General features: G+C 38.6%; 1 protein-coding gene across 4 annotated transcripts in view; it reads left to right on the plus strand.

The window, feature by feature from the left end:
- Nucleotides 1-22,760, plus strand: part of LOC122561159 (carbohydrate sulfotransferase 15-like) — an 83,484-nt gene that overhangs the window by 36,808 nt on the left and 23,916 nt on the right. For 3 of the 4 annotated variants that reach the window (XM_043712659.1, XM_043712655.1, XM_043712656.1), the window contains exons 2-5: nt 4,080-4,799; nt 6,637-6,976; nt 20,253-20,396; nt 20,952-21,108. In XM_043712659.1, coding sequence (XP_043568594.1) covers nt 4,308-4,799; nt 6,637-6,976; nt 20,253-20,396; nt 20,952-21,108 — 1,133 coding nt within the window. In that variant the 5' untranslated portion in view covers nt 4,080-4,307. Of the gene's footprint in view, nt 1-3,975; nt 3,996-4,079; nt 4,800-6,636; nt 6,977-20,252; nt 20,397-20,951; nt 21,109-22,760 lie in introns of those variants that run through there. The other variant, XM_043712658.1, reaches the window with a different exon arrangement.

The raw sequence follows: 22,760 nt of genomic DNA on the forward strand, positions 1-22,760 counted from the left end.
CTGCCACACCAAACCCAACCCCTGCCTCTGGAACTGAGAACTTGCTGCTTCTTTGAAAATCTGCCCTTTCTTTTCTTATTGGTTCACTGAGCTGGCAAGTGGTCTGGGTATAATATTGAAGAGAAGGCAGAGATCCAATATTGTTTGTTTATCTATCGTACTTCAAACTTTGGAAAATTATATATGGTCTCATGATCATTTCCCCAGTGGGTTTATGAGCCTGATCCATTGATATATAGAAGGATAAATTACATTGAAGAATTGGGTGACTGTACTGAAAAGAGTTAGTCCAATTTCTCTTTCACAATGTAACACAGGATTTGGGTCAGATTTAATACTGAGATGTATTTGTACAGCACACAGCTGAAATGCTTAGTTTAACTAAGGTATTCATTCCAAAATCTGTTTCACTTCAGCAGTATAATTTACACATGGTTGCTGAGTCAGATATTTTAATTCAGGGCAAGTGTTTCGTTCTTAAAATAAAATTTCTTTGAGATTTATAGAACAGTAAGCTGATTTAAAGGTTGCAAACTACGATGAAGCAGGACAAACACTCTATTGTGTTTCTATAGAGAGGTTGAAGCAAAACTTTGGAAAGTATTCAATGGTTTGTTAGCCTTTTGGTTGAAGTACAACAGCCTTTCTTTAAAGTGTACATATATGAATTGGACGTGTGGCAACTCTTCTAAGACTGAGAAATAAAAGATTCCATGGCAGTTGATGTAACTTGTCTAAATTCCCCAAAACAATATTTTAGACAATTCTTAAAAACCAAGGCAATCTTTCAAAGTTTTAATAAAACATCCTCTTCCGACTGCTCCGCCAGTATAAAGAACATTTTCTTTGCTGTAATTATGATGGTGTTCATTTTTTTTACCAGTAATCTATATTTTGACGTTTTTAAATTTGCTGGCATTAACATCACGTTACTCTGAGTTGCTTCAAATAAAGCTGAATTTGACCTGTTATGGATGTAGTTGCTGTGTTCCATTTCTATCACTGAATATTGGGTTTGCAGAGACCATTGCTTTTTATCAGCTGTGATGAGAAGGTATTAAGATTATATTGCTTTTCCACATTTTCTAACCATGTTTGTTTATAAATCTAGGTTTAGCTAGGTTTCATGTCAGCAAGTGTTATATATTCAGCTGACAACATTACAGTCTGTTGACTAAGTGCCTTAGGTTAAATAACATCAGCATATCTACTGTGAGATTCCCCTTGGCTATTTTGGTGGCCAGGTGCAACACCATTTGTGGGCAGATGCATTGTGACATGGGTCTGAGAGGGCAGCCAGTAGCTGGCAGGAGGGAGATGGAGATATAGAGTGTCAGCAGGGAAATGAACGGGTGGCACCGCAAAAAGTGTTTGGAGCATGGTGCTTGTCACCTGTCGGGACCATGCCATACATTTCCTGTGACTTCTTGAGGCGCTGGATCCTTGATTGGAGGGAACATACTCTGGCTATTGACACTTTTGGCTACTTATAGCATGCTTAGTTGATGAGACTGTCCTCTTCCTCCCTTCCTTGGGACAATTTGCCTCACTATTGGCCCTCCAGTTGAATTTGAGAGACCCATAAGGCAATCCTTCCATTCCTGTGGGTTTTGGAGCTTAGAAACTACAAGTGGTGCTGGACATTTTTTTTAAACAGGCTGTGGGCATTCTCAGCAGAAACCAGACAAAATAGTGACATCTTTCAGCCTGTCCTTCTTGATTAGTCAGGGAGCCTGAAGGTGGGTTCCTCATTGGTTTGCTTTGATAAAGAGTAATTCAAAGTTTGGGTTTGAAATCTGAAATAGTCCTGCTGTTGTGTAAGACAGTAAGATTCTATCATAGTGTCTACACGTTCTTATTTGAATTTTATTGTACACGGTATTGTTATCTACCCTGAATAATAAGTAACTTCTCAGTGAACTCCAGACTTGTACTTAATTACATATGACAGTCTAATGCACACCTATACTTAAGCATCATAACAGTACATTGCACATTTTGTGCTGTAATACTCCTATCGTTATGAAACAGCACAGACACTGATGATTTGGAGGAAGGAAGCAAATATACTCTTGGCAAATTTGCAGATCACTCAAAAATAAGTGGAAAGGCTGGTTGTGAGAGGGGATACAGCAGTTCACTGAGAGATTTTGATAGGTTATCTAAGTAGGCAAAAAGATGGTAAATGGGATATGATGTGGGAAAATATCAAGTTTTTTAAATTCATTCATGGAATCTGGACATCACTGTCCAGACCAGTATTTATTATCCATCCCTAATTGCTTAGAGGGCAGTTAAGTGTCACCAAACTGCTGTGGGTCTGGAGTCACATGTAGGCTAGATCAGGTAAGGATGTCCGTTCCCTTCAAGAACGGGTATTAGTGAACCAGATGGACTTTTCCAAGAATCAGCAATGATTTCATGGTAATCTTTAGACTTCTAATTCCAGATATTTATTCCATTCAAATTCCATCATCTGTCATGGCAGGATTTGAAACTGGCTCCCCAGGTCTCTGAATTAACAGTCTAGCAATAATACCACTAGACCATCACCTTCACAAGTTGTTTTATTTGGACAAGACAATAAAAAAAGTGTTATTTAAATAGAGAAAAACTGCAACACAAAGGGACTTGGGGTACTTGTGCACAAACGACAGAAAGCGAACACATAGTTGCAGCAGGTAATCAGGGAGGCTAATGGAATGTTAGCCCTTGCTTTAAGGGGGTAGGGTGAAAGATGCTCCATCTCTGAGAGCTGTCAGCCAATCTGAGATCTCCCACATACTGGTGACCACTGCCAGTATTCAGTGGAGCCTATACCATGCACTGGCAACGGAGCCTGAGGGAACCAGCGAGTTGGATGGGTTCACCGGACAGTTAGGGAGGTGGCCCCTTTGAGGGGTTGATTTGGAAATCGGTGTGCCGTACACCACACCCTTCCTCTCCGTCTGTAGCTGTGGCATAAATTGCTCAGCGAGGAAAATTCTTCCCCGTACCACCCTCTTAACACCACCCCAAACCATTGAACAAACTGAAATCTGCTCCCGGGTTTATCTGATGGAGTATTCCCGGTCCCACTCGTCCATGCTGACCAGATTTCCTAATCAAATCTAGTCCCATTTGCCAGTACTTGGCCCATATCCCTCTAAATCTGTCCTATTCATATGCCAATCCAGATGCCTTTTAAATCTTGTAATTGTTCCAGCCTCCTCCACTTCCTCTAGCAGCTCATTTCATACACGGACCACCCCTCTGTGAAAGACATTACACCTTAGATTGTGAAATAACATTGTTTAAAGTAATAAATCATTAAGTTTAGAATGTATTAGTACGTATTATCACCAGGAAACAATAGTACTGTAAGGTCTGCAGTTTCTTAATCGACTTAATTAGGTTCTTAAGCCTTTACTTGCATTGAGATTTTGGATTCTCAATTACATTGTGTAAACAGAATGAAGCTTTGTTTTTGGTGTTAAGAAATATTGCCTTCCACTGATATGCTGTGAACAGCACAGGTAAATGGCAAACCTCTCAGTACAAGGTAAAGTAACAAAGGCAATAATTTGCAATAGTCAGAAAAATTCCTCAAATTAATAGTATCTCAGAAATCAACCAATTTATTACTGCTGCTTAATTGATCTTGGCAATTAGATATATTATTCAAGTGAAGCAGTATCATTCTTCTGTGTCACAATTATAGGGAAATTGTTTTAGGGAACTTTCTTCCAGTGGATTAGCTGAAAGTAAACTCATACTCATAATATTTAATCTATATTTTTTAAAAGAAGGAAGCAGCTATTTGGAAAGTGGAGAAATTCTTCTACTAACCAAAACAAATGTTTAGCACAAAATCAAAATATCTTGCTTGTATCCTTAGGAATCAAGCATATTCATTTCATCTGAAGAATACATTGTATTTTGGATGGTATATCATTACTGATCTGAGAACATAATGATTGCTGTAATGTTAATGGATGGATCTATATAACACGCTTGTGAGTATTTTTAATAACTGAAGGATAATAATGTAAAAATGTGATATAACTTGTATTAATTGCATGTTTCTTTCCTTATTATAGGTATGTTTAAAGGCAGATTAATTATCTCCACTAACTTACATCAGAAAAGTATCTTCACTGCTTAAGAGGAAGATTTTGCCAAGCCACTCATCAACAGAGGTTGACTTTTCTTTCAATGTTATAGGGTGTCAAAAGAAATTAGTCCAGGACATGAGTTGAAGATGTAGTTATTCAATACATAATTGCTGCATACCCTTGATTCACTACTACAAGATACATGACAGTAAAATGCGTTCAGTGGCTGATCATACAGGAAATAAATTTGCAACCTTTACTTTTAGTAAAGACTTTCAAAAACTGCCTCGACTATTTTATGAAGGTGAGCAGCAGCCAATGAATTTACTTGCAACACTGGAGGTCAAAGGAGAGCGCAGGTTTGGATGGAGTAGACATATTTTTGCTTGGAAAGCCAAACATAGCACCCTGTTTTTGGGAGTAATAATATTGTGCCTAGTTATGGCATCTTATATTTTAACTAGAGACCAACAGAAATTATTGCTGACTCCATCCCCATTCCAGTACAGTACAACCACAAATAATGAAGACTCTCCAGAATTGGACTTTACAGAAATTGAGGGTGATGCTGATGGGTTTTCCTTACCATTTAGTTGGTTAGAAAGAATCAACTATGCAACACCAGCACTCAGCACTGATTCCAAACTTCAGCTCATGCCAAGGAGACTGCCAGAGCAGGAGGATCTTGTAAAGCAAGAGGCACATGTAAGTTGAAATGCATTTTTCTATAATCTGTCTGTTGTATTAGGTCTTCAGCAAACAATGCTCCAGTTTTTGCAACTTTTAGATGGGTTATTAAGTCAAAAGTATAGAGTGTAGAACAATTTTCCACTTAGTATATTCATTAGTGATTAAATTATACGATTTGGCATCAATCTTGGTCTCAATGCTGTAGTCTAGACTTCCAGATTAATACCATACATACCAACTTTACAAGCTGCTACATGTAGTTAGTAGTTAGAATGACTTTAATAGAATACGGTTAGTACTAAAGAATATCCTTTTCAGATATTGAAAAACACCTTTCACTGTTATGGCAGCCAACCACTTTTAAATACTGAAGCTCAGTGCTGGTAGTGATATTTGTTTTTAAAAGTATTAATCAGTATTGAGATTAAATTTGAGTTTTTGAAATATTGGACTTTGAGTATTAATACAGTTATTAATACAGCACATGGTTCAGTGCTGCATGATATGGAATATGTGAAAGCAGAAGGATTATAGGCTGGAGAGAAAGCCTCATTTCATGCATTTATATGTGATTTCATGAAAGGCTTTGCACAAGTTTCATTTCCTTTCAACTGTTGCTCACAAATTTAGCACAGCCTACCATTTTAAAGTTCCAAACTTACCTATTTAATCAAATTTAAATTGTATGCCCATATATCATAACGGTTGAAGAATGTCCGTTGATCAAAATATCTGAACCATTCAGCCAAGAATGCTATAGAAATATAGGAACAGGAATAGGCTATTCAGCCTCCCAAGCCTGATCCTGTCCAACTATTCCCCAGTGTGTCCATCACCCACCTACCACCCATTTAAAACAAGTGACCTGCTGATTTGTTTGTTTTTGTTTGTGGAGGAACATTGACAGGATATTGAGTATATTCCCTTCTCTTCAACTGGTTCTATGAAATAATACTAAATCTACACCAAAACCAAAACAAATTAGTTTATTACATTTTGAGCAGAAATTTGAAATGGCGCATGTTTAGGATTGTTGGGGAGACTGTTGCTCTGATTTCGTCATTTTGATGTTTGAAAGGGACATTAGAATAGAAATTGGCGATGATCCATTTTCTGTCACTTGACAAATAGAGGGCACATAGCACATTTCAAAACTGGGAGACTTAAACTTTATGCAAAATTTAATGTCCAATTAAAAATAATATTGGCAAAGTCATGGGCACTGAAACAGCACAGCCAGCAAATGCGTTTTCATTTTTGACTTTATGGAAATAAAAATCAAGAGAGATGTAAAATGTGGTTTGCCATCAGCTGTTTTTTTAAAATCTGTTGCACAAAATTAAAATAACCCGATGTGATTGCAGCAGCATAACCTTCAGGCTAAAGACTGAATATTGCGTTTTAAATAGGTTTCATTTGGGGGAACATTGTGCCATGTTTTTTGATGGCATGTAAATTATAGAAATTCCCAAACACTGTAGCTATTGAAGTTGCATTGACACAAGAGAAAGCCCGTATTTCTGTTCTCTTTACTTTAGATGAGATTTGTGTTTAGAGTTTTTTTTACATCTGATGTTCTGCTTCTTTGTGCTTTCTGAAATCTGGTGCATGTGATGTTTGGCATTGCAATGACCACGCGGAACACAATATTGGGTAATATGTAAGATTTTTGCTTACAAATGTTTTACAAAGTTTCATAATGGCATTGTGTGCAATATTTCTCTAAATCATATGATTGTCAGTTCTGTAAACAAAATGGTGTAATTAAATAACTAAGATGTGGTGTCAAAATGTTTTCAAATAAAAACTCTGTATCGACTTTCTTCATATTTTTGTTATTTTTATATTATAGATATTCTCTGTCATTCCAAGAAACTTTCTTCAAAGTGTGAAGAACTATTGTTGGTATACAAGATATACAGGGACTGCATCCACGGACCCTTACAAGAAAAATGCTTATTTTATACACACAAAACATTTTCAGACTATATTTGATTACTTGAAAAAGGTAATTTGGAAACACTTGCAACGCCGTGGTGACGAACACTACCGCCTCCGTTGTCTTCCTTATTTCTATATTATAGGGCAGCCAAAGTGTGGGACTACAGATCTGTATAACAGGCTTAGATTGCATCCGGAAGTGAGTTTTTCCATAGTCAAAGAACCTCACTGGTGGACAAGAAAAAGGTTTGGTAAGTGGCATATTTTATTGCTTTCTCCTATTGTACAGCTAAGAAAACCAGAACAAAGGTTACTGGAAGGTAATCTACCTGATTTAAGTCGGCAGCACCATTTGGGATGTAAGTATATGAGGAATTGTTAGGGCTCATATTATTCCACAGATTTGTGAATGAAAGGAAACTGTTACTAAACGAATGTAAGAACTAGGAGCAGGAGTAGGCCAAAGTAGTTAGCACAAGGTAAGGCGTATTCAGGACTGTCTGCAGTTGGGTAATGAAAGACTTGAGTTCATTTCAGTTTGAAGAATATAATCACATTTCAATTGGTAGTTTTTAAACAGTCAAGTATACCAAGGGATCTGTCATATTATCTGTAGTGCTATTAAATGGTGTATATAAGATGTTCAGCTGTACAGAGGTTCCAGATTGGACGGTTAAACCTAAACATATGAACAAGGAACAGGGCCACTTGGTTGGTCAAGCCAGTTTGTCATTTTAAAGATCATGGCTGATCTGATGTTAACCTCAATTCTACATTCTTGCATATTCTCAATACTCTTCCATCTCCTTAATAATCATGAGCCCATCTACCTCAGCGTTAAAAATATTTAAAATAGTATTGTAGATTAATATTTATTTATGTTTGAAGATCCATTTAAGTGATGCATTTTGGTGGCAAACATACATACGTCACCTACATCTTTGAAAATAAAATAAATTAAAAGGGGTGTAAGAGCAAAAGGATTTGTGAATACAGATGAGGAAAGTATTAAAAGCAGCATCATGGGTCAGCAAAGCAATTAAAAATGTTAACAAAGCATTCAGATTTATTTTTCAGTTTAATAGAAAAATTAGTTAAGTTAAACTTAATCAGGTTGGATTGCACTTTATTCAATGTAAAAACGACAGAAAAGAACTAGGAACCACATCAAAATGATTTGTAAGGATGGCAAGAGAGCTGAGAGATTGGTGCTTTTGTGAAATATTAAGCAGGTTGGGGCTTTTTTTTATCCAGATAAAGAGAGGATTTGGAAGTGACTTGACAGAGGTCTTAAACTGAATGGAACAGGGTAGCTGAGAAGAGATTTATTCAACCTATATAGGAAAAAATCTGAATTAGAAATGGTAAATACAAGGACCTAGATTTTCTACTCAATTGTACTTGTTTCCTCCAGCATAATTCAAAAAATGAAATATTGCAGTTTCTTGATCATAATTCGCGTTGAATGCAAGTTGGGATTTGGCAATCGTTTGACCTAGTTTAAAGACCAGACCTGAAGCAGTCTTTTCCATTTCCCACCCCACCCCCCACGTCCAAAGTCCCATTTGGGAGTATCTGCTAATTGTATGTATATTTGCAGGGCCCTTCAGGGAGGCTTTGAAAATTAAGCTGGTACATTTTGAATCCCTGGACACTAACCAATGTATTCTATAAGCTTTTAAATCTGATTTATGTTTTAATTCATTATGAGCCTAATACCTCAACCTAATTAGAAAATAGTTCTACAGATCCTTTTAAAAAGTGAATTTCAGGCATTTAAAATCCAGTTACTCAGATTGATGACTGACAATGATTTTAAAAAATTTTTTTACTAAAATTGCTTTGTGCTATTTTAATCAAACTTCACAATGTTATTATTTAAAAATATACAATAGAAGATTTTCTGAGCAAATTGTTTTTCTGAAAATTTTAACATTAAAAATGCTGCTAGACTTGTGCACTGCAAATTATATGTTTTGCATATGTAAATGAGTTTGTATGGATACTCATGGGGAAGAATCATTTTAAATAGGCACAATTTGTACTGGAATCGGCAATTGTACTGAAAAGGGAAATTATTTCCTAAAGTTACTAGAAACTCAGTAGGAAAATAAGTGGACATTTCCTGACTATGAGAGTGGTTATAGAATACTGAATTTGCTTCCACACTTGAAGGATTCTGCTTAGTTACTTTAAAAAGGAAAATAGACATATGAATAACAGTAAAAGGAAGGATATTCAGAAAGGCTAAGATACAACAATTTGACTAAGAGGAAATTCATGGAATATATGCATTAGAGAAGACTGTATTGAGTTCAATGACCTGTATCTGTGAGAAATCTTATGAATCCTATATCCTATGTTTCTCATTGCAAAGAAAATTGTACCTTTCTACTAGACAGGAGATAGAGTATCATTTGTTTACTTACTTCACAATGGTTTTTGCAATGTTGCAATTATTACTTCAAAAGGTCACCTGAAAGTCCACAACTTCCATATGTTGAAGAACATGAGGAAGTACAATAGTCTTGAAGCACCAGTGCGTGGTTTTACAGCAGGTTAGTTTCTATCTCAGGCTCTGTACTATAAAAAGGTACCGAATAATGGTCAGTCCAGAAGGAGGTTCTTGTCGAGATGAGTCGTACACAATAGTTAAAGCAACATTGTACAGGAGTGGGAAGAGGACCGACTACCGATTTTCCATTCAGGGGGTGGGTTTAAAATGTGGGTTTAGGATGCAAAATGAAAGAAAGTTTAAAAAAAAGGCAAGTTAAAATTTCCATGTATCCTAAGGAGTCATTTGCGAGCAGAACCTTTTGCATATTGTCTTGTTCCAGATTTCAAACTAGACATGATTCTATATTTGAATTTTAAAAATGGGTGCACAAGTTGTGGCATGTTCTATAGTATGCTTTGTAATTTAGATAATTGAGTCATCTGCCAGAACTGGTGAGGCTTTTCTGCCAGTCCCACAATTACTACTTTCAAAACTCCAAAAAAAGCTTTTTAATAATTTGGCAGAAGGTTTTGTTTAAAATTTTGGCTCTGAGAGTCTGTAAATACATTTTGCTTTTTTTTAAAAAAAAGACTTTCTCCAAGTTATAATCCTATGCTTGTGAAGATAACAGGAATGTTCTGCACAATTCATGCTGCTGAATGAATACTTACAAAATCCAACAATATATGAAACTGCAGAGGCTATGCAATGTCAATCATTGCAAGGAAATGGAGAGCTGCCAATGTAAATTGCCTGCATACCACATTAAGTGTTTTGATGGTATTGGCTTCTAATTTCTATTGTGGAGAATGCCTGTCAAAATAGGCAATCATCCATGAAGAAGTGTGCCAGGACAGACATGATGGGTCGATTGCCTCCTTTTGTACTGTGGAGAAAGTGAGGACTGTAGATGCTGGAGATCAGAGCTGAAAATGTGTTGCTGGAAAAGCGCAGCAGGTCAGGCAGCATCCAAGGAGGAGGAGAATCGACAGAAGGGCTCATGCCCGAAACATCGATTCTCCTGCTCCTTGAATGCTGCCTGACCTGCTGCGCTTTTCCAGCAACACATTTTCAGCTCCTTTTGTACTGTGTCATTATGTGATTCTAACACACAACCATTGAGAGTCCCTTTTTTTTGGTTGGAATGACAAGTTTAATTGAGGGGTGGAGATAGAGAAGAGTGCCCCCAAATGCAGTGATAGGGAATTAGTTTTGTGACTAGAGTGGAGAGAGATTTGGAAGGCTGATGATATTGCAACAAATGAAGATTGTAAAATGTTTGTGAACCGTTGGGAAGAGAGAGACCTTCTGTGAAGTTGTGGTCTGATTGATTTGTTAACGATCTAAACGTGAATTATTTTCTACTTTTTAATTGAAAAATATTTGCAATTAAGCAACTCCTCTATTTTTAAATTCAATGTCCAAAAGTGGCAGGAAAGCTCGTCACAGATCTTCCAGCTATAAAGCTTTCAATAAATAAGTAATTCTCACATGTCAAATATAGTAATTGTCCATAACATGGATGTATCTTTTTAAATGGAAAATAAAAGGAATGGAAATCTTGGTTAGAAGGTCCATTAAGTAAAGTAGCAAATTGATTTTTCCTGGGTTTTTAAAAATCCATTCACATAATGTAGGCGTCGCTGGCTAGAACAGCATTTGCTGTCCATCTCTAATTACCCTGAGGGCAGTTAAGAGTCAACCACATTGCTGTGAGTCTGGAGTCACATGCAGGTCGACTATGTAAAGATGACAATTTCTGTGACTGAGTCATAGAGATGTACAGCACAGAAACAGACCCTTCGGTCCAACTCATCCATGCCAACCAGATATCCCAACTCAATCTAGTCCCACCTGCCAGCACCCGGCCCATATCCCTCCAAACCCTTCCTATTCATATACCCATCCAGACGCCTCTTAAATGTTGTAATTGTACCAGCATCCACCACTTCCTCTGGCAGCTCATTCCATACATGTGCCACCCTCTGCATGAAAAAGTTGGCCCTTAGGTCTCTTTTATATCTTTGCCCTCTCAACCTATGACCTATGACCTCTAAACCTATGACCTCTAGTTTTGGACTTCCCCACTCCAGGGAAAAGACTTTGTCTATTTATCCTATCCATGCCCCTCATAATTTTATAAACCTCTATAAGGTCACCCCTCAGCCTCCAACGCTCCAGGCATAACAGTCCCAGGCCTATTCAACCTCTCCCTATAGCTCAAATCCTTCAACCCTGGCAACATGCTTGTAAATCTTTTCTGAAACTTTTCAAGTTTATTCTTCTGATAGGAAGGAGACCAGAATTGCACGCACTATTCCAAAAGTGGCCTAACCATTGTCCTGTACAGCTGCAACATGACCTCCCAACACCTGTGCTCAATATTCTGACCGATAAACGAAAGCATACCAAACGCCGCCTTCACTATCCTATCTACCTGCGACTCCACTTTCAAGGAGTTATGAACCTGCACTTCAGGTCTCTTTGTTCAGCAGAACCCCCTAGGACCTTACCATTAAGTGTATACGTCCTGCTAAGATTTGCATTTATCTAAATTAAACTCCATCTGCCACTTCTCAGCCCATTGGCCCATCTGATCAAGATTCCGTTGTAATCTGAGGTAACCTCCTTCGCTCCTACACCTCCAATTTTGGTGTCATCTGCACACTATACCTCTTATGCTCACATCCAAATCATTTATATCAATGACAAAAAGTAGTGGACTCAGCACCAATCTTTATGGTACTTCTCTGGTCACAGGCCTCCAGTCTGAAAAACAACCCTTCACCACTATCCTCTGTCTGCTACCTTTTGAGCCAGTTCTGTATCCAAATGGCTAGTTGTCCCTGTATTCCATGAGACCTAACCTTGCTAACCAGTTTCCCATGGGGAACCTTGTCGAACGCCTTACTGAAGTCCATATAGGTCACGTCCACTGCTCTGGCCTCATCAATCCTCTTTGTTACTTCTTCAAAAAACTCAGTGAAGCTTGTGAGACATGGTTTTCCATGCAAAAAGTCATATTGACTATCCCTAATCAGTCCTTGCCTTTCCAAATACATGTGCATCTTGTCCCTCAGCCCTAAAGGACATTAATGAACCAGACAACCGCCAACAGTTTCATCATTAGACTCTTTTTTTTCCCAGATTATTCTTTATCTGCCATGATGGGATTTGAACCCAGGTTCTCAGAATGTTGCCTGGAAGTCTGGATTAATTAGGAGAAAGTGAGGACTTCATTAATTAACTAGCGATAATACCACTAGGCAATTGTCCCCCCTCAAATATCACGCATCAGATCTTTCTAGATAAGGTAAATTTTGTCTCTAACATTTAGTATTCCCTTGAATCTTTGTAATTTTCTCCAAAGACTTAAAAAAAAAGTTCTGCACATTGCATTTGCAATGTATTGGCTTCTTTCCATGTGCCATAGATTTATATTAGGCATTGTTTTTGAATTCTGTGATTTTAATTTGTTGCTAAACTTTTCGATAGTTTCTTATGTCACCAAAAATCATGTCATCTATGTTTTTGCTCCACCTTGTGTGCTCCATCTCTGTATATGAGATGGTTTTCTTGGTAGAATTGTCCCTTCATGATATCACTTGATGTGACAGCTGACTGTCAGCTGATGTCATGCTTTGAGTAATTCTGACAGCTTAAGATCGCTTCAGAGAAAATTAAACCTGTTTTTGATTTTTTTGAAGGCAGATTTTGGTTCTCCCGTTGTACAATATGCCTTGCATTCAATTTTCAAATGTTCATTTGCAAAATACTTTATTATTTTTGACAGTTGATATTTTGAATTAGATTTGAATGTGTGCCTTGATTCCTGAGAGGCAAACGGGTTTAATGTTTGGCGGGTGAATGTAGGCATACCTAAGTGCTTTAAAATTATTTGTGATATAATATAGTTATCATGGTATAATTTCACTACTGATTGGGATAAATTCAGCAACATGCTTCAATTTATTCACATTTACTTGACTGTAATATTATTATTATCAGATATGTTTGTGTTTTAATTTTCCTTTAATATTTTAAAAGCTTGGGGTCTTCCTGTAGAGATTCTCTCACATACCGTGTTATCTATAACACACATAAGCAACCTGAACTTCTTGGAGATGTGTCAGTGTTCTGCTATCTAACTAAATGCACACATAATTTGGCCTTGTAACAATAGTATTCTCGTGATCAGAACTAGATGTTTCGATCTGTTGTGTAGGTCCTCTTTTAAGGTGTCCATTCACAATGTTTGGTAGAATGAGACTAAATATCAATCATTAAATTATATTGTTTCAGAATAATTGAGCATACAAAGCAACACAAGTAAGATTTCATTATGTCATATGAATTATTTGGTGCAGATTATCTCCTAACAACTAACAGATAAACGTTTGGATCTTCTATCAGGTTAAGTATTACTGTTGCTTTAAAACTTGGTCATCCTGTCAAGATCCAGTACTCTTCTTTATCTTCCTTGCCTCCCTCCCCCAACATCTGTCCCCATGACCTGCTCCAAAAAAGAAAATCAAGACGTGAGTTTGATGCCTGAAGAGTTCGCCATACAGTCAACTCCACTTTTTTTTTCCCCCATCTTTACTTCCAGCTGAAAATATTACACTGCCTGCAAGAAGTCTTGGAATGAGTTGTAATCCATCAGACTAATGGAGATGAGGTAGATCCTCAAGAATATTAGCTCCAATGCAAAGCTTGAAAACTGAGGGCTTTTGTTTAGACAATTTTATGTATGCCACATGAATAAAGCCATCATGGTTTCCAAAGTCCTTAAAGTTGCACATGTTAATATTTAATTTCAGAATGTGGGAAACTCTGATAATGCTGCATTGATTGGCATTTCAAGTTACCTTACCACATCGATACATCTTTGTGAAGAGTGATGTTTTTGTTCCCTCAGTGACAGGGCATTCCAAAATCTTGATCAAATTGTAGCACAGAAATGGTGATACAAGTCTGGGTCAAGAGGCGATTGATTTAAAGGAGGCCTTCAAGGTAGTGATGTTCCCGTTATCTTTCTCTTGCTGCCTGCCTTGTCGTACGGGGTGAATTGGATTCTCTACAGGATGGAAACAGGCTCTTCAGCCTAACAAATCCACACCGACCCTACGAAGTGTAATCCCTCCAGACCCATTCCCCGACATTTACCCCTGACTAATGCACCTAATGCTAGGGGCAATTTAGCATGGCCAATTCACCTTTAAGATTGAATTAGATTCCCTATAGTGTGGAGACAGGGCCTTCGGCTCAACATGTCCACACTGACCCTCCGAAGAATAACACACCCAGACCCACTTCCGTTTGACGGATGCACCTAACAGTATGGACGATTTAGCATGGCCAATTCACCTGACCTGTACATCTTTGGACTGTGGGAGGAAACCGGAGCACCCGGAGGAAACCCACACAGACACAGAGAGAATGTGCAAACTCCACACAGACAGTCGCCTGAGGCTGGAATCAAACCTGGGTCCCTGGCACTGTGAGGCAGCAGTGCTCACCACTGAACCATCATGCCGCCTAATAGATTAGGTTATCTACGGTGTGGAAACAGGTCCTTTAGCCCAACAAGTCCACACCAACCTTCCAAAGAGTAACTCACCCGGACTCGTTTCCCTACATTTACCCCTGAGTAATACCCTAACACTATGGGCAATTTAGCATGGCTAATTCACCTAACCTGCATATTTTGGATTGCGGGAGGAAACCCTCACAGACACAGGGAGAATGTGCAAACTCCACACAGACAGTCGCCCGAGGCTGGAATTTAACCAGAGTCCCTGGCGCTGTGAGGCAGCAATGCTTACCACTGAACCACTGTGCTGCCTTTGACCTGCACATCTTTAGACTATGGGAGGAAACCAGAGCACCTGGAGAAAACACACGCAGACACATGGCGAATGTGCAAATTCCACACAGACAGTCGCCTGAGATTGGAATCGAACCCAGGTCACTGGTGCTGTGAGGCAGCGCTGCTAACCACTGAGCCACCATGCCACCCCAGAACACATTAGATTACTGTTGTATGGGCACACCAGATTGCGACACTATACAAGCTAATGCTGATGATGAAAGTTGCTGGCACCATCCTCTTTAAGTGTAGGACTTAGAGGGGATTGTTGGTCTGCTGTGGTCAAGGAAAATTACTTCCTGGTCCAAATAGAAAATGCTCTTGTAGTAAACAGGATGTATTTTATTGCATGTCAGCACATTACAGGTTACAATCATATGATAAACTTGGCTTTAGAGACTTTGAGGAGGCTCAGAGGTTAGGTTTCATTCTTTTGAGACCTTAAGCTGTTCTGCCCACAAAAGAATATGACACCATTACTGTGGATGGTATACTTACAGCATTCCTCAGCATTAACCCTTTCAGATGAAAATATAAAGAGGAATGTTATAGAAGTTACTTTAGTAAATGTCTAGTTCAGCCACAGAACATTAACAGTAAATTGGTATTTGCTGAGTTCAGTGATACTGACCAAGTACCTGTAGATGGCTTCAGGCTGCTCAAGTGACTGGTGAGCATTCCATTATAATCCTGACTAGAACCTGGTGATTGGTCAAGAAGCTTTGAGGTAGCAAGTTGAGTAATTTATCAGTGTATCTGTTATCCACCCAATTCTTGTACTGTTATCATTAATATCATTTCTAGTTAAAATTCCATAGATGCTAATAATCCATTGGATGTTGATGGTATTTCTATGATGGCTGTGCCATTGAAGGTCAGGGAGATGTATTTAGCTTTTTCTCATTGTTGGATAGTTATTACTCAGAACTTAGTGGTATGTGTTGTAAATATTGTCTTCCACATGTCAGTCCAAGCCTGGATGCTGTCCCATGTCCTATTTATCTGATCTATTGAGCATAGTCTGTATGGATTTGTGAATGGGCAATTGTATTTGACAAACTTTTGGAACGTTTTGAAGTTGTACTAACAAAATTTATAAAGGAGAGCCAATGGACATAGTATATTTTAGACTTTCAGAAAGCTTTTGATCCAGAGTGGCCTATTTGAAAAAAATAACTCACATGGAATAGACAATAGTGTACTGGCATGGATTAATGATTAGCTAACTGACAGAAAACTGAAGGAATGAATGGTCACTCTTGCATTGGCAGGCTGTGACCAGTAGGTACCGTGAGGAACAGTATTTGGGCCCCAGCTGTTCACAATTATATATATCAATGATTTGTAGGCAGTCGCCAAATATAATATTTCTAAATTTGTGGATGATGCAAAGCCTAGTGAGAATGTATGATTGTGAGGAAGATGTAAAATGGCTTCAGGGAGTTTTCATCAGTTTTAGTGAATGGGCAAGATCATGGCAGATGGAATAAAATGTGGAACAATCTGAGATTGTCTTAGAGTCATAGAGCTGTACAGCTTGGAAACAGATCCAGCGGTCCAACTCGTTCATGCCAACCAGATATCCTAAATTAATCTAGTCCCATTTGCCAGTATTTGGTCCAAATCCCTCTAAACCCCTCCTATTCATGTACCCATCCAGATGCCTTTTAAATGTTGTAATTGTACCAGCCTCCTCCTCCATCTCTCACAACCCAATCCATACATCTTTGGTAGGAGAAAGACATGTGTAGAATAAACTATTAGCAAGGCTGGTAGAATGATAACTGTTTGATACAAGAGGATTTAAATACAAGATTAGTGAAGTCTTGTTTCAGTTGTATAGAAATTTGTTTAGACTGTGCCTGGAGTATTGTGTGTCTAGTTTTGGTCTCCTCATCTCAGGAAAGATGCAATTGCCAATGAGGAAGTGCAACAAATATTCACCAGACAGGATGGTGGGACTGTCCTGAAAAGAGAAATTGGGAAAGCTGAACCTTTAATCTCTGAGATTTTGAAGCAGGAGAGGTGGTCTCAAAGAAACGTACAAAATACTTAATGGGACAGAAATGGTAGACGCAGGTAAGTTGTTTCTGTGACTGCCTCCAACCTTCCATGGAATATAGCTCCTGTTAAAGGGCCTGACAAAATCTGGACGAGAATGGTTCTGGTGGAAACCAACCTGACTGTCAGTGAGCACATTTTTGGTGAGAAAACATCATATGATGGATCCATCCAACAGTTTGCTGGTAATAGGGCAATATTGATTGGTTTAGATTTGTACTGCTTTCCGTGACAGAGGCATCCTTGGGCAATTTTTTTCATATTGTTGTATAGATGTCAGTCCCAAAGCTGCACGGAAAGAGTTTTGGCTAAATCTGTCACTCATTCAAACAAGTGCTGTGACCAGAATTATGTAAAGACACTTCAATCATACTGCATGCAACTTACAAACACTTTACATCATTATGTCTTGTGCATCAAATTGCTTGGTTTTTAGCAGCTATGATGATGTGGCATTGTCTACTCCGTATTTCAATGGATGGTGTTTGGAAATGCTTCAAAAATAGGATAAAGGAAGCATATTCTAAATGTTATCTCTTACTGGGATGAGCAGGAATCTAACATTTGAAATGATGAATTGGTTAAATATCTTATTTCCCCAATACTTCTGTAATTATCTACCACTGTTCTTGACTCAGTGTGGTTCCATTACAGAACTTTAATCAAGTTACTGGTGATTGACTAGCTCTAGCAGTAGGCAAACGTGAGGACTGCAGATGCTGAAAACCAGAGTCTAGGTTAGAGTGGTGCTGGAAAAGCACAGCAGGTCAGGCAGCATCCAAGGAGCAGGAAAATAGACGTTTCGGGCATAAGCCCTGCGTCAGGAAAGCTCTACCAGTAGCCTTTCCTTTTTCCCTTTCCAGAGTCCAGTTTTGGAGCTTCATCAGTATATAATACCCTGTTCCAAGATTTTACCTGTTACTGCTCTGGAGATATTTATTGTCCCCTCATGCACACAAAGGTTAGATCTTAACTTGATAGTGAGAGTGTCATGAATTATAGATTATGGTCGTATATTATACTGCTATTGAAGAATGAAGGTGCCTTATAGATATCTGAATAGATAACCAAATTTGTCCTCAGTTTGTCACAGTAAAAGTATTACTGTATATGATGAAAGGTTTACCTGCTGTGAAACTAAGACTCTCTTTTCAAATACTGGGTAGTGATTATTCCTATCAATGTTATTGTGAGCAAAAATGTCCAGGCTTCCTCATAAGTGTGTTTACCAAGAGCACTTAATCAATGACTAATAGGTGTGATTTTTTTTCAGCCATGGGACGTGTGTGCCACACACCACCCTCTGTGTGAAAACATTGCCCCTTAGGTCCCTTTTAAATCTTTCTCCTCTCACCCCAAGCCTTGTGTGACATGATTTCCCAACCACAAAACCATGCTGACTATTCCCAATCAATTCTTGCCTTTCTAAATACATGTAAATCCTATCCCTCAGGATTCCTCCAACAACTTGTCCACCACCGCTGTCAGGCTCACCAGTCTGTAGTTCCCTAGCTATTTCCTTACCACCTTTCTTAAATAGTGACCTCCAGTCTTCCAGCACCTCACCTGTGAATATCGATGATACAAATATCTCAACAAGGGGCCCAGCAGTCACTTCCCTAGCTTCTCACAGAGCTCTCAGGTACACCTGAACAGGTCCTAGGGATTTATCCACTTTTATGCGTTTCAAGACATCCAGTACCCACACTTCTATAATGTGGACATTTTTCAAAATGTCACCATCTAGTTCCTCACATTCTATATCTTCCATGTCCTCCTTCACAGTAAATATTGATGCAAAATACTTGTTTAGTATCTCGTCCATCTCCTGCGGCTCCACACAAAGGCTGCTTTGCTGATCTTTGAGGAGCCCTGTTTTTTCCCGAGTTACTCTTTTGTCCTTAATGTATTTGTAAAGACATTTTGGATTCTCCTTAATCCTAATTGCCAGAGCTATCTCCTGTTCCATTTTTGCCTTCCTGATTTTCCTCTTAAGAATACTCCTACTGCCTTTATACTCTTCTAAAAAGTTCACTCGATCTCCCGTGTCTATATCTAACATATGCTTCCTTCTTTGTCTTAACCAGAATGTCCATCCCTCTCGTCATTCAGCATTCCCTACACCTACCAGCCTTATCTTTCACCCTAACAGGAATATATGCCTCTGGATTCTCATTATCTCATTTTTAAAGGCTTCCCATTTTCCAGCTAACCCTTTACCTGTAAACATCTGCCCCCAGTCAGCTTTTGAAAGTTCTTGCCTAATACCGTCAAAATTAGTCTTCCTCCAACTTAGAACTTCAACTTTTAGATCTGGTCTGTCCTTTTCCATCACTATTTTAAAACTAATAGAATTATGGTTACTGGCTGCAAAGTGCTCCTCCACTGACACCTCAGTTACGTGCCCTGTCTTATTTCCCAAGAGTAGGCCAAGTTTTGCATCTTCTCTAGTAGGTACATCCACATATTGAATCAGAAAACTTTCTTATACACACTTAACGATTAACACACTCATTGGTTCATTTACTATTTTGTTTATTATTGTATCTTGCACTGATTTTTCACACCTAAACAATCAAATGGAGGTTTTCATTTCAATAGGATATCAAAAGTTGATCAGAAATAATGATATTGAAGTTGTCTGGCCTGTGGGAGGAAACACAACTATACTGGACATGCACTAGTGAACCAATGTCAACCAATCAGCACATTTTGCGAATATTTTATGGTACGAGACCAAGAGTTGTTTAGTTTTGTTGAAACTGTGTTCTATAACTTGCTGTAGTGGGGTCTGAACTTTCAAACTATGTGCATTGCTGGTCCAAAATCATATGTCATCAACAATTCTTGGTACAGCATTTTACTTCATGTATTGTGTGAAGATGGGACAGTAGCAACTCTGTGCTTAAAAAGTACAATACTGCTTATTAGATTTGCACAATACTAAAACATAATTCGCAACACTCTTTTTTGAATCTGTAATCTCAAAATAATCTCAAAAACATTAAGTTGGTTCTCGGATCCATTTAATGAGAAGGACATTTGAAAAATTGTGTGGTGTGTTATAATTTCTGTACTAAAACATATTTTTGTTTGGCAGGTATTATTCAACCCTGGAATGGTTTCCATGACCGATACCAAATTGAAGATTATCTGGATCTGTTTGATCTGGCAGCTCATCAGATTCAGAGTCAGATAGCCAATGCTTCTGCTGAACAACCAATTAAAAGCAACATGGTCATTGGTGAGTTGCTATATTCACCTATATTTTATTAAAATGAATATTTTTGCTCTCAAAAGTGGTGTCATTCTAAATCACAAGTTGAGCATGTTATGTACTTGTTATAGTGTGTCTAATAACAAATAATGAGCACCATTTGTATGGAAATGTTTTTCAAAACATATATTTCAGAGGCAATTTCAATTTTCTACTTGCTGATGGAAAGTCTGATAATTTTCAGGAACAGTTCAGTCTTCGTTAGTAGCGTGAATGCCTTAATTCTATTGCAGCTGATCTTTTACTGGATTACCACATGAAAGTCATTCTAAGTAAAAGCAGCTGTCAAAATTTCATTTGTCTGTACCTGATTTCTTTTTTAAAGCACATTTTGTTCCCTTTCTCCTCTTTGTCTCCCAGGCCTTGCATCAATCCTAATCAAAGAGAGCAGGGAACAAGTTCATTGTTAGGTCTCTCATTATGTTACGATCTCGGCAGAGCTGAGATTTAATGGCGAGTTGCATATGCGATTTGCATCCACTTAATTTCATTATTTATTGAAAAAAATACATTTCTTTTTAGGTGAGGCAAGTGCTTCCACAATGTGGGATAATAATGCTTGGCAGAATTTCTATCATCGCACTGCTGATGGTGAACCACCATATTTAATTCAGGACTTCCTTCATGCAGTTCTGCCATCTGCTAAACTTATTGTTATGCTGAGGGACCCTGTTGAGAGGTTAGTTTGCAGCCTTTGTTCATTGCCTGTGTTTTATTGCCAAACCGTTAGGAAACCTGAGGTCTTGCAAAGCGTTATACCTGTGTGTTAATGACTGTTCTAAATCGTGCTTACCGCCTAATTTCCATGCTGCCTAATGTTTCTGCTATATCCTGATGTTTTCATGTGTAATTCAACATTTGTGTGACTCAGGATACTGTTTGAATAGTAGGAAGAAATGAATGTAAACTGAAACAGATTCCCCGTAACAAACAGTGCATAAACATTTTAGTTCACTTTTAACAAAGTTGACCTTTTCAAGAACTAACGACTACATTGCTTAATTCAAATGATTGAATCAATACAAAAATAAATGCTTTATCAAGAGTAGGCTAAAAGATTCTGGAATAAATATTTTTTGACCTGTTGTTACTTAAACTCCAAGTGCTGGGCTTTAAAAGTGTTAGTGGATAAATATGTGCATGATATTGAATCTGACATCTTACAAAATCCTAAAGCCTGATTCTTTGCTGAGTTGACTAATCTTAGTTGTGATGATTTTGGAATCCTTATGTGAATCTCAACATTTTGAGGGAGAGAAGGAAAATCAAGCAGAGTCGATGCATCTGAATGAACTTTAGTTGGTTTGTGGATATCGCATGAGGATTGTCTGGAGCTCTGCCATTAAATTCCTCTGTAAATTGATTCCAGTTTTCAGGTTCTTTCCAACTTTTGGGCAAGGTATCTGTGGAATAGTATCCTAGAAAATCTCAGGGCCATCTGGAGGAATTGCATCATTGACAGTGGTTTGGACTGCTTGTGGAGTGCCAAACATTTTGGATTGCTATGGCAATGATTGTTGAAGTGCTTTAGATGTAATAGCCTGTTATGGATTTTGAGTTGAACGAAGGCCAGAACTGTGGTAGAAATTTGGCATTGAGCAGATGGTGTGTAACCACTGTATCTGAAATTGGCAAATCTGTGTTAGTTGTCTCTGAGATTTATCCAAGTCAGTGGCTTGGCACAGAAGTAATGCTGTGCCACTGCTAGTGTTTCAGCTGCAGTCAACGTGGCAGCCAAAACCTAATGTATTTTTGTGCAGGTTTTAGAGGAAACTGGGATGGAAATGTGTTGCTGGAAAAGCGCAGCAGGTCAGGCAGCATCTAGGGAACAGGAGAATCGACGTTTCGGGCATTAGCCCTTCTTCAGGAATGAGGAAAGTTGGTCCAGCAGGCTAAGATAAAAGATAGGGAGGAGGGACTTGGAGGAGGGGCGTCGGAAATGTGATAGGTGGAAAGAGGTCAAGGTGAAGGGTATAGGACAGATTGGGGTGGGGGCGGAGAGGTCGGGAAGAGGATTTCACCAGTTTCCTCATTTCCCCTCCCCCCAGCCTGTCTCAGTCAAATCCATCAAATTCAGCACCGCCTTCCTAACCTGCAATCTTCTTCCCGACCTCTCCGCCCCCACCCCAGTCTGACCTATCACCCTCACCTTGACCTCTTTCCACCTATCACATTTCCGACGCCCCGCCCCCAAGTCCCTCCTCCCTACCTTTTATCTTAGCCTGCTGGACAAACGTTCCTCATTCCTGAAGAAGGGCTTATGCCCGAAACGTCGATTCTCCTGTTCCCTGGATGCTGCCTGACCTGCTGCGCTTTTCCAGCAACACATTT

The sequence above is a fragment of the Chiloscyllium plagiosum genome, chromosome 22, assembly GCF_004010195.1.
Source record: "Chiloscyllium plagiosum isolate BGI_BamShark_2017 chromosome 22, ASM401019v2, whole genome shotgun sequence".
Lineage (NCBI taxonomy): Eukaryota > Metazoa > Chordata > Chondrichthyes > Orectolobiformes > Hemiscylliidae > Chiloscyllium > Chiloscyllium plagiosum.